The sequence below is a fragment of the Poecilia formosa genome, unplaced genomic scaffold, assembly GCF_000485575.1.
Source record: "Poecilia formosa unplaced genomic scaffold, Poecilia_formosa-5.1.2 Scaffold35, whole genome shotgun sequence".
In the NCBI taxonomy this organism is placed as follows: Eukaryota; Metazoa; Chordata; class Actinopteri; order Cyprinodontiformes; family Poeciliidae; genus Poecilia; species Poecilia formosa.
In genome coordinates, this window is record NW_006799974.1 from 2,184,810 (window position 1) to 2,203,684 (window position 18,875).

At 39.3% G+C, this 18,875-nt stretch overlaps 1 protein-coding gene across 1 annotated transcript; it reads left to right on the forward strand.

Annotated features, from left to right (window-relative positions):
- Window positions 1-5,213: 5,213 nt before the first annotated feature.
- Window positions 5,214-16,351, forward strand: scyl1 (SCY1-like, kinase-like 1). The gene is made up of 18 exons (XM_007550339.2): window positions 5,214-5,436; window positions 5,993-6,133; window positions 7,474-7,596; window positions 7,715-7,941; window positions 8,016-8,106; window positions 8,228-8,383; window positions 8,588-8,746; window positions 8,840-8,947; window positions 9,268-9,381; window positions 9,471-9,626; window positions 9,712-9,900; window positions 10,224-10,299; window positions 11,214-11,417; window positions 12,328-12,470; window positions 12,551-12,634; window positions 12,713-13,021; window positions 14,158-14,233; window positions 15,153-16,351. Exons 1-18 carry the CDS (start codon window positions 5,329-5,331, stop codon window positions 15,275-15,277), a joined length of 2,589 nt encoding a protein of 862 aa, XP_007550401.1. The 5' UTR covers window positions 5,214-5,328; the 3' UTR covers window positions 15,278-16,351.
- Window positions 16,352-18,875: the final 2,524 nt, after the last annotated feature.

The following is an 18,875-nucleotide window of genomic DNA, read 5'->3' on the forward strand; positions in this document are numbered from 1 at the left end:
GTGCTGAGGAGAGCTGTGCATGGTGCAGCTCATATTTGGAGTAAAATGCAGCGCAAATGTGTTGCTTTAGTACATGCACATGTTTTGGTTGCGCGTGTTCCTACACTTTTCTTCACAGAAATCCAAATACAAGACAGAAGCACAAGCGAAGTCCTCTAACCTGGAGCATGTAGTAAGAAGCTGGCTCATCTTACCCAATCTTTTGCAATGTGTAGTAAACAAAACATCTTGGAACTGGCTTTATGTTAACCTGAAATCATCAGTAACAATGCTTTACTAGTACATACCTCTTTGGCCCTGGGGCCTTACTGCTTTGCATCTTTAAACCACATGAGTAGAACACAAATCTTTGTATTGTGTCAAATGTGTGGTGGGTGTGTTGTGTAGATCACTTTGTTTCAGATCATTCTCGTCTGTCCACTCCGATCTCACCTGCCTCTGAATGCAAAGTCATCTGTGGAAGCTGTCAACAAATGAGTGTGACCCTCTGAATGAAGCACCGACCCCCTCCCTGTTCGCTTGAGCTTAAATCTGAACCCTGGCGTCCTTTGCAGAAGCCCTGCTCTTTTTGTGTTTGTGTGCCTTTTCTTTCCCTCTGGTTTCTCAGGTCAAATTGCCAAATTTCTAAATTTCCTCTGGGATGGCCTAACCTGTGATGGACACTGAGAATCCTGTCATATTAAGATCGAGAACTGCAAGCTTGTTTCTAATACTGCATCTCTTCAGTCTCGTGGGTGCTAAGTTAAGTAATTTTGGTTCCCTAGATTATTTTTTTCCCCCTCATTGCTTAAATGTGTAACTCAACATGTTGCATGCCAAGTCAGCTCTGCATAACATTTAATTTGCACAACGCAACATAATTTTCATTAAATCGTTGTCAAACCTTTCAGTAGTTACTGGTAAGGGGTGTCTTTGGGGGGGTGCAACGCTATTCTCTTTTTTTCCCTTCCAGATTTCTCGTTCAGCTAAACTTGCTACTGAATCGAGCAGCCTAAGCATCAGCAGAGTAACAAGATGACTTGAGTTCAGCCAGCATCTAGGGATCAAACTTAAATATGTGGAAGAATTCAACACTGTTGCGTATCGATGTGGTAAACCCTATTTGGCATAACCAATCATAGTCTGGGGTTAATATGGGGGGAGGGGAGGGGTTCCTTAAACTGTCTGTTTCTTTTTTATCCCATTACAGCTTTAGAAGCATTCTTTTGGTCATCAAGTCCGGCCACATTGCAAATGGGAATGGCTTTGAGTATGAACAGGAATCCTGGTATCGTGGCTTTGTTTATATGGCTATAAATGGAACTCATGGAATAAGTCAAATACAATATTGTGGGAATCTTCTGGGATCGGGGAAACATTCTGTCTTCTAGTTTCAGCCTCATGATCAAGAGAAAAGTCCATGGTCAACAGGATTAGAGCAGCGGTGCCGAGGGGCTTTCTTTTCCTGGAGGAACAAAGATTTGTTCCTCCAGGTTTTGCTTTTGCCCAAGTTATAGCAAGCACAAAAAAGCAAAAGACTCCGGTGGTGGCACTCCTGACCTGGTCAGGACGGGGTTCAAATCCCTGCGGTGTCTTGCTTTTTAGTTTGCTGTTTGGGTAAAGCTGCTCAGAGGGAAGTGACCAACAGATGTTTAACATCTGGTCCAGTGCGACAGGCAGGGGGCTGACACGGGATGTAATGTTAGGTGAGATTAGGCTAGGAATACCTTCACTTCAATATCGGTGTAAATTATAATGATGGTGTTGGTTACAGGTGTTTTTCTAAACTTAAACATTTCCGTGAGAAACATGGGGGGAAAGGGAATTTTACCATAAACCAGGCATGATCAGAGGAAAGATTCCCACAACACAACTGAGCTTGTATTGTATTATGGAAAAAAAAATCATCTGTTTATTAAAGACATGCAATTTTTTTTTGCACCTGAATGAAAATTAAACTATATATTTTTGTTTGAGGCTAAAATATGGACAAATTTTCTTCATAATCTTGACACTATGGCTCCTTTCTGTAGATCTGTGATGAAAAATTTAGGAGTAATGGTTGATGAGTGTCATTTATATTTATAAATTGGACAAACGTTGATTTTGTTGGAATTTTTTTTTTTTCAGATCAGACTTCTGGCTAAAGTTAAACTCTTCCTTTAATACTGCACTCATGGAAAGTACTTTGGTTTAGATGTCATTGTTGTAAATTGCTATGGAAATAAAATTTGATTTTGAGCAAAATGGCTTGTTTTTTGTTTTATATATTGTTATAATTTTTCCTGTAAAACTTGCTTATTTTTAAAAAATGTAAAATGTTTTACATACATTAAATATTATCCGGCCTTCTACTACTGCCTTTGCTGACCCACTGCCTAAATATATATTAAATATAAATATTTGACTTTTATTTATCCAGGTTATCTCATTGATTCATTTACAAGAGAAATAATAAATAAATTAATTTTTTTTAATAAAAAAAATTGTTTTTTTTTCTTTACAAACACAGCAACAGTACATGTAACTAAGAAAAATTTGACTCAGTTAAATAAGCAAATAAAATAGCTGAAACAAGAAGTCATAAGATTTCTCTTTTGGTATTAAGTTTGAATGAAATATGTAATTATTATCCACATTCAGTTAATTAAAGTTAGGTCTGTGAAAAGTATTCACCCCCTTCATAGATTTCTTCAGGTTTTGCTTGTTGTCACACTTCCAGGACATAAAATTGAATAACCTGAGCAAACAAAATGCAGCAGAAGTACGTATCACCTGCAACTGTCAGGTGATACATTTTGTTGTTGAGGGGAATAAACAATCAAAGCTAACCTGCATATAAAAAAATAATAATTGCCCTCTATGCCTCTCAACTGATTGTACCACTCTTGTCAACATCTGCTGATAATTAGAGGAATCTTTTCAGAATTTGTTTAATTCACATGATTTACATTTAGAATTTGATTAGATCTTTCAAAAATGGGTTTTCATTACTTGAGTCATTTAAACATGGAGTTGCTGGTGTGCTTTGGTTTGTTGCTCTTCTTGAAGAGTTTCAACTAGAGAAAAGATTTCACGGTTTCATCAAGATCCTGACACAGCAAAGCAGCTCCACACAATTACACTACAAACTACGTGTTTCACTGTTGGTGTGATGTTCTTTTTTGTAAAATAGTTTTTCACCAATAGGAGGATAACTTCCAATAAGTTCAGTTCAGCCGATTTTATGTATCAGCTTCAGTATCGGTATCAGCATAAAAAGAATCAGGAAACTTTTTAAAAAGATAACTGTGAGTGTACAACAGAATCTAAGCAAAATTATCGATGTTTATGTACCTCCTAAAATATGGTTTAGGTAGTTTGGGGGAGAACAGTATTCATTTCCATTCAGTCAAGGCTTTGTTTGCCAGTCTCCAGAGCCTCAGGTATTGGCATCTACTTGTATTTGTTGAGTTATCCCTTTCTGAACCTTGTTGGAGTTCTTACTAGGGTTGCACTGATTGCAGTGTTCTGGTCGATCGACCTTTAAAAAGCCCGAAATGTTGATGAATAACAAGAAAGTCACTGAGTTGATAACAGTGGGGTCACTATTGTTAACTGCAAACATGTAAACATGACCTGGTGGGTCTGCAGCCATAAAATTTTTAACTCTCTTTTAGTTTTCCCCATGTAAACCACGGTGCAGGGGAATTTCTAGAACAGCAGAAATTATCCCTAGATAACTAAGAACAGAAATCTAGAGGAGGATGTGACAAGGTGGTTCAGTTTGTGTTCACCACTTGTCCTTTATTCTTATTTCTGATTCACTTACTTTCTATAGTTGGTTATAATGCTTAAATTTAAACATTACTTTGGAACTTTGCTTCACTTACTATCCTGGGTTTGTTCGCATTAGCATTATGTTGCAGTTTCCATCTTTTTATATGTTTTAGGTTAAAGCTACTATTTCTGGACTATTGGTTGAATTTGTCTATTTTGTTCTAAGGTATATTTATGGTATTTGTTTTCCTTTTTACTCACCATTGTTTGTCCCTTGTAGACCTGCAGCAGGCCAGGAGTATGGGAGGGGCCGGTCCAGTATTTCCTGCTTAAATGGCTGAATGGCGTCATTGATTACCTTGCTGGGCTCTACCAATTAGAGGGTTTTCTTTTGAGTATTGCTTTGTTTGTTTTTCTTTAAACTAACTTTTTGAGTTATCTTGTATCATATGGTTTATTTATTTTGCAGACCATTTCATTATGTAGATGAGTTTATAAATTAAATTCATAATTTTATTGTTTCTCTGTTTAGACTTTTTTTTTTTTACCTGTTTAATTATAGCTTGGTCCACTCAAGTGCAGGTGTGTTGCCAATTAGCTATAAAACAGTGAGTTCTTGGAAGCTCAGGATGGTAGAATTTGATTATAGTAGGTGTGTTTGTGAATGTGTCTTAATATAGAAGAATGGTATACAAAGTTGTGCATAAGCATGTATGTCTTTTTACGTGTGTATGTTTAGGTAGAATATATGTATAGATATGGATAAATATTTAGACCATCATGAACCACACTCCATACCAGTAAGTGGCGGTCATGTTACTAACAGTTTGTTGCCAACCACCAGTAAAACCGACAAGAAGAAGAAGAATCTCAGGATGGTTGTCAAAGTCAAAAGTAACAAATAAAAGTCATCAGAAGAAAATGGAACTGGTGGCTGAGGCTGTTTTTTTGTTCACCTTACTGATCCTTGACCACACTACTTTACAGAGAAGAAACATTCAGCACTGACAAAGATCCCTCAAATTCCTAGCCTGCTGATTAACAGAGATGAGAAAATTGTCGTCAAGATGTGCCAATAGGAATTGAGACATTTAAGAAACCTTTAAAAATGAGGGGCGGAAGCTAAAATTGAAGCTTCTCATAATTGGCAATAAAATCCAAATCAATAGTTTATTTATGGTTATCTTAAGCATTTTTCAGGATTAAGGCCACTGGGGGGAAAAAAGCTGACTTTAATCGTATAATTCTGTCGTTTTTCTCATGATTCTAAATTTATTTATTCTCAGACCAGACAAAAAGTGAATTCTGATATTAAAGTTAGAATTTCCTGTCTTTAATATTTTTTTTACGTATTTATAATGATTAATTTGGTTCTTTTGACTTATTTCCCATAGGTTCTGTTTACGAGAAGAGACCTGAACTGAATCCCGGAACTAATGTGCAGAAATCAAAGTTCTCGCGGAGTTATTTTTCATCCGTTCCATTTCGGGTTAGTATTAGCCACAGCAGCTAGCCGCCTCTGGCTGCAGTTTGTACAGGTCTGTCGCTGTGTTTCTGTGAGTGTTTGATGAGGTTGAGAAGCGGGGGGAAATGTGGTCCTTTTTCGCCAGGGATCCTGTCAAAGACTTCGCTTATGAAATTCTCCCGGAAAGCCCGGAGAAGTCGGGAATATGGACTCTGCATCGGGGGAAGAGAAAGGTAAGTAGCGGCAGATCGTTGCGGATCCTCCGCTAACGGTTAGCGTTAGCTTGTTTATGAATGCCTTTCAATCAGCCAAGCAGGATAAGTTGGAGTTTGACGTCTTGATAAGGAGAGTTGGCGTATTCTCAGAAGTTGTTTTATCCGTTAAGTCCCAGTACAGGTTTATTGTTCTGGTTTTCTGTTCTCTGCCGAAGTGTGTGTAGCTAGCGCTCGGTGTTTACTCCTGCAGAGACACGTACATCTCGCCACGTCACCCTGTTTTATTCAAGTTAATTGCTCCTATTTAAAACTGCGGCTCAAGCCATTGTCTGTATCGCATTAAAAAAAGGTGACGTTACAGATTGCCAACTGTGTGGACCCCACTGCTGTGATTATTATCACTGAGAAGCTGAAACCATCCTTTCTCTGTCATGATTTTTACCGCAGGGTCAGATGACAGCTGGACACCAACTTCCTCCTTCTATCAGCCTCAATAATGATCACATTGATCCACTGTCAGCATTTCATCCTTAAGCTACATAAGTGTGAATTAATGGTTGCCCACTTCTTGCAGACATCAGGAGATCCGGTGTCGGTGTTTGTCTACGAGGTGGCTCAGGGAACAGAGCAGCAGACCCAGCTAGCCAAGGCTGCCTTCAAGAGGATGAAGACCCTGCGGCATCCTAACATTCTGGCATATGTAGATGGACTAGAGGTATGTGATTTATATGTCTTTAGACTCTGTTTGCCTCAGATATTCGACTGTGTAACTTATGCTTTTTATGTGCATGCTTTTTGTTCAGAGAGAGGTAAGTGATCATTTACTGTTTGTCCTGTCATCTTAGAAGCAAGATCCTAGATCCTTCCTGAACAGCGATTAGATCTCTTATTTATCACCTACAAGTTTTAATTAGATGGAGGTATCCTGTTGCCATCAGTGGCTTTATTACACACTCAGGAAATATATAACAACATATAAAAAATTAGATAAGTGTGGAAGAAACTGGCTGCCAGTATGTTACTTTTACTTCCTTTCCTCTCCCATTATCTAAGTTCAGTGATCCATTTGTTTATCCATCCTTCCATTTATTAATCAGTTCTGCTTGTCTTTTATCCGTCCATCTGCTCCTGCCTTCATCCATTTGCTGACCCACTTCCTAAATCTATATGTCCTGTTCCTGTCTTGCCGTCCTTTTGTTCGTCCATCTTTTCATTCATTCTTTCTGTCTGTTTAATGGTCTTCTGATACCCAACGTGCAGACATTTTTGCTGATGTCAAATTTAAATCATAAAGTTTGTAGTAAAATTTGCTCTAAGTTCATAGTGAACTTTTGTATTGGTACTTAAAAAGAAGCCAGGCTTTAGTTTTTAGAAATATGTAGGAAGTCTGTTAGGATTTCAATGTGTAGGTATTGAATCTTAGACAATCCGGGTGGTTGAAGACTGAAAATTATTTAGGATGTTTTTCTTTTTTTACTTTCTTTACATTATAACGTGTTAATCTCCTGTAATGCACTGCTGCAGCTGAAGCTCATTCAGCTTTGTGATTGCTCTGTAAACAATGTTTGTCTTCCAGACAAGTTTCAAAGTGACATCCACTTCAATATCGTGTTTCAGGCTTTTCATGTAGAACTTGCTGTTCTTCCAAAATGAGCTGCGCTACACAGTACTCAAAATGTTTCAGTTTGTCAATGCCAAAGCTTTTTCTGGCTTTCTAAATTAGTGTACCAATGTTTTTTCTCTCCTGCAGGTTACAAAGAAGTTTATAAACCATATTGTGATTTAGTATTTTCCCTTTTCTGGATAAGAGCGAAAAAACTTCTGCTTCATCAAGATTCATTCTTTGTCCTGTTGTGTTAAAGATTCATTCTTTCACCCGACTGTAAATGCATCCATCCATGTTGTTCTGTATTCAAAACAGAACAACAATATGTTGCCATATGAAGAACTCAAGCTCTGGTGCTTTACAGCCATATAATGTTAAAAACGTTGGTCAGTCATTTTATAACTTAAACTTCCCCACCTTTATTAATACGTGTTTATTTATTTTTGCAGACAGATAAGAGCCTCTATCTGGTCACTGAGCAGGTGACTCCTCTCTCAGTTCACCTGAAGGCCCAGGCAGAGAAGGGGGGCGCCGGAGAGCTGGAGATCTCCTGGGGTCTCCACCAGATTGTGGTAAGAATCTGACAGGATATCAGATCCTACCAGGCCAACCTGAGTTTAGCAAGAATCATCCATTATGCGCTGAAAGTCGCCTTTCACTTCATTTTATTCCTGTCGTTTTTCTTCTCAGAAAGCTCTGAGTTTTCTGGTCAACGACTGCCACCTGCTCCACAACAACCTGGGTATCTGGGCGGTTTTCGTGGATCGAGCCGGAGAGTGGAAGCTCGGCGCCCTCGACCACCTGGCGCCGGAGCAGGGCGACCCCAGCGGCGTCTCCCTCCCCACGCCGAAGGCCGTTTACCCGGACATGGAGAAGTACGACCCGCCGGAGGCGTCCAACAGCAGCGGGGAGAAATGGTGAGGAAAGAGAGGCTTCAAGGATATGTGTTATTTATTATTGATATTGATTTGGTTTTGTTTTTGTTATCCAGGGCGGGGGAGGTGTGGCGACTGGGATGTTTGATATGGGAGGTTTTTAACGGACCCCTCCCTCGGACGTCATCTCTCCGATCTCTGGGAAAAGTAAGTTGCGTTTTTAAGCTAGTTACAACTCTAACACGGAAGTTAAAAAAGGTGATTAATCATATTTTCTATATTGTGAACTTTTTGTCTAATTTTTATTCCTTGTTTGTCTTTTATACAGATTCCCAAGTCGCTGGTGCCCCACTACTGTGAGCTGGTCGGGGCGAATTCCCGGGCTCGACCGAACCCGGCCCGCTTCCTCCAGAACTGCAGGGCTCCCGGAGGTTTCCTCAGCAACAGCTTCGTGGAGAGCAACCTCTTCCTGGAGGAGATCCAGGTCAGCGAATCCAATATTTCTCTCTGCCAGATTGAAAGTAATACTTTTTCTTTTTTTACTGAATCTCTGAGATATGTGTGGGTTTGTTTGGTTAGAGAGTTTCAAAAATGTAAATTGTTCTTCAATTTTATTTATTCAAGGTGAATTTCTGGTGTTAATTCAGTGATTCCTAAGAATGATGAAAACCCCTCCAATCTGCTCCAGATCAAGGATCCAGCTGAGAAGCAGCAGTTTTTCCAGGACCTGAATGATCACCTAGACTCTTTTCCTGAAGACTTCTGTAAACATAAAGTCCTCCCTCAGCTGCTCACCGCCTTCGAGTTCGGAAACGCGGGCGCCGTCATCCTCACGCCGCTCTTTAAGGCAACTTTTAATCTCTCATCAATCTGATTATTTTCACCGTGAGAGAAAGAAAACGCATTATGAACGTCGTTTCTCTCTCTCTCTGCATTTCAGGTGGGGAAGTTCTTGTCAGCAGAAGAATACCAACAGAAAATCATTCCTGTCATAGTGAAGATGTTTTCCTCCACAGACCGAGCGATGAGGATACGACTTCTCCAGCAGGTATTTCGCATTCCTGACGACTGGATTAAATCGTGATATTTAGCTCCAGGCAGCGCCTGAGTTAGATTTCACAAGCAAGTGGAGCTGGATTTGTAGCAAAGATCTTTTAATTTGTGAATTTGAAAAGGTTTCGATGTTTCGTTAGGAACCTGAAATGAAGTGAATGTACACTTCTGAACTGCACTGTAAATAAAACTGTAAATAAACATTAAAAGCTTGTTTATTAGCGTCAGAAAGCCGTTTAGTGAATAATAATAAACATTATCGCAGGTAAAATGTGAATATTCATCCACTTTGCTGAGTTTTGTTGTGTTTCTCAGATGGAGCAGTTCATTCAGTATCTGAACGAGGCGGCGGTCAACTCCCAGATTTTCCCTCACGTCGTCCACGGCTTCACGGACACCAACCCCGCCATCAGAGAGCAGACGGTTAAGGTACGACGTTTACAGAATCGGACATGGCAGCCGGAGCGACGCCTCCTGCGGACGTTAACCTTCCACGTTTCTCTTCCTGGCGGCTGCAGTCGATGCTGCTGCTGGCGCCCAAACTGAACGAGACCAACCTGAACCAGGAGCTCATGCGTCACTTCGCCCGACTGCAGGCCAGAGACGAGCAGGGCCCGATCCGCTGCAACACCACCGTGTGCTTGGGCAAAATCGCCTCCTACCTCAACGCCGGGGTAAAACACAAAACGCCCTGGATGTTTTTTGTCTTTAAACGTAACAACCAAAACGTGACGATCTCCATCGTCCTTTTCGTCGCAGACCCGGCAGAGAATCCTGGTCTCTGCGTTTTCTCGAGCCACTAAAGACCCGTTTCCTGCCTCGCGTTCAGCCGGCGTGCTGGGCTTCGCAGCAACACACAACTACTACAGCATCACAGAGATCGCCGCCCGCATCCTGCCCACGCTCTGCGCCGTCACCGTGGATCCCGATAAGGGCGTCAGGGAGCAGGTGTGACCGTTGTTTACCTTGAACGGTCCGAAAGATATTTACTCATCATTTATTATGTAATCAGCAACATTTATGGTTTATCTGTTGGGAATAAAACTTATTTATTCACTTATAGTAGCAAAAACAAAGGTTAGTTTGATATTTCCACTAAAATGCACAATAATATAGTAACAACATGAGTTGTTAGAACCATTTTAATTAGCAGCTCTGACAGCTTGTTTCATCAGTTCAGCAGTTTTAACCCAGATTAATAATAATTGAACATATTTTTAATCCGGTCTCTGATCACGGTTTGCCAACTCGTCTCTCTCTGCTTCTGTCAGGCGTTCAAAGCCATCAAGAGCTTCCTCACCAAGCTGGAGACGGTTTCTGAGGATCCAAGCAAGCTGGCTGAGATCGGTACGTAACAAACTGCTCTGACCTGCACAGCTACTTCTGTCACTGCCGTACTCCGCTGTGCAAAAGTCTTGAGTCGGCCTTCATCCTTTACACTTTACTGCGAAGGTGCCAGGCTAGTTCTCTTTTGTTATTGAGGTCTTTCAAAGGTTTGTTTTAGAGAAATGCTTTAAGTCTTTAATGTCTGATCAAAATGTATCTGTAATGACTTGAGAATTTGGCTCAGTGTGTTTAGATGTTTTATGTTTACATACAATCTCAGTTTTTGAGAAAGATGGGAACCATTGCAGCTGATTCAACCTTTGAACTTTTAATATTTCAAATGCAGCTTTGATTCAACCAACGTGTTTCTCTTTTGCTTGATTTTGTTATTTTTGTAATTATTTTATTACATTAATTATTTTTATTTTGATCTACAAAATACCAAATATTTCTACATAACTATATATTTGGTCCATCTAATGATGTAATTATGAAATATTAAACAATTGATAGTTACTTAATACTTTTCTCCTCTTGTAATTTCTTGTTGTGGCTACATTTTACTCACTTGTGTAAAAGTTTGACTACTCTAACCACCTCTATCGATTTAATGGATGTTCAGGTTCACATGTTGAGAAAACATACCTACATTTACTCCAAAGGTCTTTTTTGACTTATTTTTATTTTTTAAGATTTTTGAGAGGTTGATGTTGCAGCTGAACTTACTTTAGGGTTGGGATAGTTTCAGTATTCAGTTTTTGAAAGTGTGTTAGTCTGACTAGATTAGCTTTAAAGGATGTGGAAGACTTCATATTTACCAGTTTCAGACTGGTAAGTGAGGAAGTAATAATAATGTAAATATATGAACGTATCTGTCGATCAAATAATGTAAAGGGGAAAAAGCATCTCTGATTTCTGGGTTGTCGTTCCTGCAGAGAAGGATGTGGGATCGAGCGCTCAGCCGGCAGGAGCTTCGTCCAGCTGGGCCGGCTGGGCCGTGACCGGCGTCTCCTCGCTCACCTCCAAGCTGATCCGCAACAACCCGGGAGGCGAGGGCAGCGCCGCAGCCGAGGGCAGCGGGCCGTCCAGCGCTACCAGTCCCACCAGCGCCACTGATGGAGCGTCAGCCTTAAGCAAAGGTACAGCTTTTTCCTATTATTAGAATAAACTGAGAATGAACCGCATTACATTGTAATGAAGCTCTTTTATGCACAGGGTTCTTATTGAAATCCTTCAAGGTTATTGAATTTTAGTGAGTCGTTTTCAGTCCAATCCAGTTTTATTTGTAAAGCACCTTTAAGAAAAATACAGAGGACCGAAGTTCTGGTCAGACAAACAAAACATCAAAATTCATAAATTTTGATGTTTTGTAAAAAGACATAAAACGGCTAAACAATTACAAAAATGAAGAACAAGAAAGGAAGAATCAAATAAATAATAATATTTTCAACATCTCTACATTTCAAGGTTTGCAAAGTGTTTGAGTTCTGTGTAAAGCCCTTGAAAGTGTTTGATATTCAAACTGCAGAGTTTTGTGAGGCTACATTTGTAAAGCATTATTTGCAGTTGAAACCAGATATGTACAGATAATAAAAAGGCACATTTTGTTTCTCCCTGTTTGAATTTAATTTCTCTTGTTTTAGGGTTAGCTAGAATTACCAAAATTATTTCTACTTGCTAAATGCCAAAAAAAACCAACAAAAAACGTTTGTTTTTTTTTTAAGATTTTCTTTTGTAACTTTCTCGATTCAGTCAGATGATAAAAAACGTAAAATGTTGTTATATTTCAGGTTAGCTTGTCTCTGCTGTAGAATATAGAATACTATGACAGTATGTTATTAATAAATCATATGAAATAAGGAATTGAAAATATCATCTTCAGTTCTTTTGTACTGATTTTTTTTATTTCCAAAGTGTGCCAGTGGAAAAATTTGAGAACTTTTCTTGAAAATGTTTGAAAAGTGCTTGAATTTTTCTGTGGGAAATATGTATAAACCCTGCGTGTATTTTGTCTGACATGATGATAATTCACTCTGTTCTCTGATGCAGAAGATAAAACCCAACTCTCCTCCTCGTCTCACCACGGTGCCTCTGATCGTACCAACCAGTCGCCGACGCCTGAAGCCACAGACAACGATGAAGAGCAAATCGGAGACCGCTGGGACGATGAAGAGGACTGGGGTAGCTTAGAGGTGCATTTATTACTTCTGACGGTGCGTTGTCATGGAGCTGTACGTTTTGAGTTTGTGAATCATTGAGTCTTTTTCTCCAGGATCCAGAAAAAGCTCAGACTGAAGACTGGAACACCGACTGGTCTGGAGCTGCATCATCCAAAAAGAAAGCCACCGATAGAGGAGTACGAACCATTTATCCTGAAGGCTGTTTCTACGGTAACCATGGTGCTTGTTTTAAAGCGATTTCTTTCGATACGTAGGCTGGACGATCGTCCGCCTCCATGGCGGTGAAAAAGCAAAGCTCTGACTGGAGCAGCTCCGGCTGGGACGCCGACGACAGCTGGTCCAACGAGAAGGAAGGCCAGGGTCAAAGTTCAGCGGGCGAGGAGGGCTGGGGCAACGACTGGGGGGAGGAGGAGACGGACGTGACGCCGGCCAGTAAGAACCTGCCGCTGCCTGAAGGCGTCCGGCTGGCCAGCGAGTACAACTGGGACAGCAGCTCCGGGAAGGGCGCCACGCAGAACGACCTGTTCGCCAGCGTGTCCCAGAGAAACACGGCTGCTGCCACGGTGAGGTCCCAACAGGAAAAAAACGGGAGACGCAGGAAGATTGAGTGTGTCTTGGATGTTTAAATCTGTGTTTTTCAGCTGCAACACTGATGGTTTATATTTTTCTACTTTCATTTGGGTCTAAAAACAGCAGAAGTGCTTAAAAAACATTCCAAGGTGATATTTTTTGGAAAATGAGCAATTTAATCACAATAAAATGGCACTTTGGTGTTGCCTAGCAACCCCAGCAGAGCCCAGCCCCGATACCTAGCAACGCCAGCAGAGTTCCAGCACATTTGGTTATCTGATTTTATCACTGTATGGCTGCTGGAAACGTGTTTAACTTGATTTGATTTTAAATTTTGGCTGCAGCAACTTTTTATCTCGGAACTCATTTTCAGCAAAGTCCTTACTTTTGTATTAAAACTTAGATTAATACACATTTGTCACACATTAAGTAGTCATGCTACTTTACCTTTTTATATATTTTTATTGGATATCGTCAGTTCACTATTCAAATATTACCTCGTTTTACTGTTAAGCTCGTTGTTACAAATACGGCATTAAACATCCAGAAGCTCATTTAAATTTGAAACTAGGCTACATAATTACTGTATTATTGAAATGAAAAAGAAAAAAAAAAGAAGTTGTAGATATAGTGGGCTCTTCTTTCTATATTTCTGTCTAAACATGAGATATTTAGACATAAATACCGTAATGCTGACATAAACAGCCGACCAGGAAATGTCACTGATTGCTCTCTTCACCTTCCCGCTGACTAAAGTCTTCAGTGTGTTGAAATTGAACAGCCACACACTAGAACTGGGCAATTAATCGGTTTTTATAAATTAGTAATTGGAATGTTTTTCTAAATATGATGAAAGCAAATATAAAAAAAATTACAATGAAACTTGTTCATGAATTAAACTAGACTGATACCAATAAGGTGAAAATGAATTTAAGCCAAAATGATTCATTTGTGTCAGGCTTATGTTGTTCTGCATTTTCTACCAAGGCAAGAAAACATGTTTAATTTAAGCAATAATGGCTGCTTTAATAAAAGTGTTCAACGAAGACTAATTTTGGCTGAATAATTTAAAACCCCAGCTCAGTGGAGTTCCTGCTCACTGATGATTTGTTTTGTCTCCCGTCGACAGACTGGAGAGGGCTGGAGCTCAGAGACGACCGGAGACTGGGGCACCGAGAGCTGGGAGTCAGTCGAGGGAGGCCAGAGTGAGTCCTTCAACTCAAACCTAATCTTTTTACTCCACATGTCCTCAAAATGTTCTGTTCTTTCCTTCTTTGTGATTCAGGATGTTTTGCTTCTACAATGTAACTCTTTGGTTCGTCAGCCTCAGATCTAGAGTCACGTTTCCACTAAAATAAATACACATTTTCAGAAAGGTTGCTTAACATTTCAGGATATCAGACAGAATTAAGATCTTTTTTACTCCGTTGTCTGATTAAGTCAGAAACCTGAACTTGGTTTTGTGGAACCAGGTAAAAATATTTCTAGTTTGTTTTTTGTTTTTTTTGTTCGTTTGTTTTTTTGCAGGCGTCTCATCTCAGGTTTTCAAGGTTTAAGATAAAAGCAGCTCAGTTTAGCCTGGCAGTAATAAAATGTCTTATAAAACAAACTTTGAACATTTTCATGTCTTTGTCACAAGATATAACACAATGTAATGAGATTTTAAGTGATAAAGTAGATTATAATTGTGAAGGTTAATGATGCATGACACAATTTTCACTGTGTTTTAGAAATAAAAGGCTGAAAAATGGGGCTCACATTTGGGTTTTGTTTTTAGAACCAACAAAAATAACTCAAACATTTCTAAAATAATGCAGTAGTTTCTTTTTTTGTGATGTTTTTAAGAGCAACCTTCAACCTCTATTGAATCCATATGTACCTTCAGATCATTGTGTGCCAATGTTACAGTAAAACTATAGATCTTTAAATAAACATTAGTGTGACTACTAATGAAGTCATTATCTCAATCTGCTTCTTGTACATCTGTAACACCGAATCAGTTATAATTAAAAGCACAGATTTAATATCTAACAGATCCGAGTCATAATTTTCCACATTGACTTCATATTAAATGGCCAGAAATGAAAACGTTCGTATGACATTCGTCTGCTTTTCGTCGCCCAGATCTCAGCAAGGCGGAGCTGTCAAAGAAGAAACGAGAGGAAAGGAGGAAAGAGCTGGAGGCCAAGCGGGCGGAACGTAAAGCCGCCAAAGGTCCCCTGAAACTCGGAGCACGCAAGCTGGACTGATTCTGGTCGAACAGGAGGGCTGGCACACGGAGACCGGAGCCCAGCAGTGGACAGAGTTTCCACTAGCAGCCAGTAAAGAAAACTGTGAGCAGTTCCTTTAACAGAGAAGGCTTGGATGCTGAAAAGAAGGAGGATTTTCTGTCTTTTCTCTTTAAAAGACTGATGAAAGTGAAGGTAAAGACAGAAATGTGGTGGAAACTCCAAAGAGACTTAAAGCAGGATGCATTAACAAAATGAATCATAAAGTTGCTGTTGTACAGTAAATGTATATACCCTGTGCATCATGTGTTAAATTACTTCTTTTTTTTTAAGAGAGATACGTATAACATGCAGAACATCCTGTGACGTTTCACTGAATGTCTTTCAGTGCGTTCCGTATTCACACACATGGATATGACTGTTTTTAGTCCATCTGTTCCAGATTTTAGACTGAAAATCAGTCCATGCATGCACCTGTGTGGCCTAACAACAATCTCCATTGCAGTAGATTACATTTGTGTCTTCACTTTGCACATATAGCACTGTATTTACTCTGAGAGAGCGGGCACAGATGACTGGCTGCAGGCATGTCAGTGAAGCCTTTCTTGGACCGATGATGAATCAGCTTGAGCAAACAGAAAAGCAGAAAGATTTTAATTTATAGTAGAAACTGTTTACAATTTTTCCTCGTCTGATGGAGGATTTAAGATTCCAGCAGGGGGCGCTGCAGACACAAAAGGAAAGGGCATCCGTAGTAGTTTGGTGAGGGTGAAATGTACATGTTTGTGCCTTGTTGTTTGGCTGCAGATCTACTCTGATAAACTTCCAAAACCGAAATCTTCACCATCAAACACTTTGGCTCCTAAACGTCTGAACTTTAGCGCATTCTCTTTTTAACTCATACTTTTATTGTAGCCTTTTATCTTCTGTTTCTGTTGGGGTTTGTACTGATTAAAAATCCTTGAAGCCAGGGACAGAGTCAACTGCAAGGCGCTAATCTGTAAGAAGCTGTGTGGTTTTGGTCTGAAGAGGGTCACCGGTCAAATCATGGTGCATGTGTGCTATTCCAAAATAAAAACAAATATTTAAAAGTTATACAATTTGGTTTATGTATTTTTTACATAGTCAGACTTTAATTTGTCTAAGTGGTTTTAGTGTTTTGTCAGACTAAACAGTTCTCTGACTTACAGTACAGTGGAAAAGTAACAGTTTCGTGAAGAAGAATCAGTCAGTTTTTAAAATTCCTTATGAATACCTATCTGAAAAGTGTGGTGTGCATTTTGTTATTGCGCAATAGCCAGCCCCGCCCTAATCCTCACAACTCCCATGGACTGACTACTGACCAGCTCTCTGTCTAACGGGTCCGGAAAATCTCTAAAACCCCTGAGTCTGACTCTAAACAGGTTTAGTGTCTAAGAACAAGCTCCAAAGTCATTGTCTGACCAAACTAAAGAATGTCTGAAGCCACCACGTGTCTAGAGCCATGCGCATGAATTTTAATTTGAATGACCACAAATCTCAATAGAAGTGCATCTTTATTAAGCAGGGATTATGACAACAGGTTAATTATCAATGATTAAAAGTCAAAAATAAAAGTTTAGAATGATCAAAATCACTTCAATCTTTCCTAACCTCTTTCCCTACACTGCGTCACTGAGCGAGGCTTTGGGAAGCAGTTCAACTCACACCCAGGTGTTGGATGATCTTGGCAACAGGAAGCTTTGATGTCCTTGGTCAGAGTCTTGTCTGTACGGCAAAATCCTTTTTGAATAGAAACAAAGTAGAACTGGTTGTTGTCCTCCAGACACTCAGATCTTTGTCACCCCATGACCTTTGTCCATCTTCCAAGTCTGTTGCAACAGCTTTGAGATCTTTGGGCTGAGCCAGGAGCAGAGGTCGAATCAGGAACCAGGAATGAGGGCCGATGCGTCTTGTCCCACTAGCAGTGCAGAGTCTTTGCTTCTCCGTGGTTGCAGGGCGCGGTCCTCTGCTGGTCTTCTTTCTGCGTTAAGTTGGCTTGACTTCACACTGGAGACAAAGAACCCTAGTTCCCCTTTTCAGGGGCATTTTATACCTTTTTTCTACATAAGTGTATTACAGAAAGGCCATGTGACAACTCTCAATTACTCAAAATGTTTAGACTTCATTCTTTAAAACTTTTATGCTCTGAAATAAGGAACAATCTCAACTATTTTTATACCTCTGCAGGTTGGGAGCTTACTTCCTCTGTTCAGTAAACCTGCTCTTCCTGTGTTTGACTCTCCCCGTGTCTATGATATTTTTATGAGTAGAAAGAAGTAGAATTAAAGCAAAGTTTGTAGGAGACAAAAACACACACAACCAGACTGATTTTATTAAAGTTTGACTCTATTTTGGGTCTTGATGTCACTTGTGTGATTAACTTTAAAGGTAAATTATTATTTGTTACTACTTACTAAAATCTCCAGCATGGAGAAATGGGATGATCTCGGGTTTTCTTGACCATTTGCATTTAACCACCCTGAGTGAATACATTGTGGAACCACCATTTACACCTACCAGTTTTTTGGTTTATGATTCCAGGAGTGACAATCCCACAGGATGATACTACCACCATCATGTTTCAGCATGGAGAAACGTGATCTATGAAGATTTCCTTTAGCTTGTCAATGAGATGAACGACAGGCCACAGGAAACAAAATGCTGCTTAGATCTGGGTCTAAGGAAATTTTCTGTGAAGCCTAAAGGTGGGTTAAAAAAAACTATACAGGTTTACCTTAAAACTAGAAAATAACAGAAACATTATGGAGTTTTACTTGGTCACAGAAAAAAAACATGACAGGGCTTATGGCAAGATTTGATCAAGATAAAATGTAAACCTTTCCATTACAGTGTCATTTAAAAATCATCCTAAATGATACATTAGTCATAATGTAAAAAAGAGGCTGTTTTAGAGAAGATAAGCAAAGTCATGTATTTAAAATGTATTTGAAACTTCTTGTTTCTATGATATCTTTATTTCTTGAAGGATTTTAAAAATCAACTTCCCACTTCAATAGATTATGATATTTACTGTGAAATTTCTACAGGGTTATAAAATCTGCTTATAAAGTGACTTTCAGGGCTGCGTAGAGTTTTTTTTAAACACTTTCAAACAAAACCTGACAGGATAGCTTTACCTTAATCTTTCCCCAGTAACACTTATTGACAAAAAAAAAATGGATACCAACATTCTCACATGTTTTTGTTTATTAACAACAAACAAGTATGTACCTGAAGGACAAAAAAATAAAACATGTCTATGAACAATTAGAAATTAATTTCATTTGAAAGTTATGCATTCTAAATACATGTATTTATTACTTCATAAGGCATTTTTTAGCAATAAAATTTTTCATTTTGATTTTCAAATTGTTACACTTTGATTGCAGTCATAAATATCTTCTGTGTTTACAAAAAAGTTAATTTATTGTTGAAAATATTGTCCTATGAACTTCATATATTAAACATTTGACCATTTTTTCTTTCAGCACCTGTTCAAGTAAAAATATTAATTGTTGTTTTTGTGCTTTCTGTAGAAATTTTAGACCCTGAAATAGAGGGAAATGATCAAATCATAAACCTTAAAACTCAGCTGATG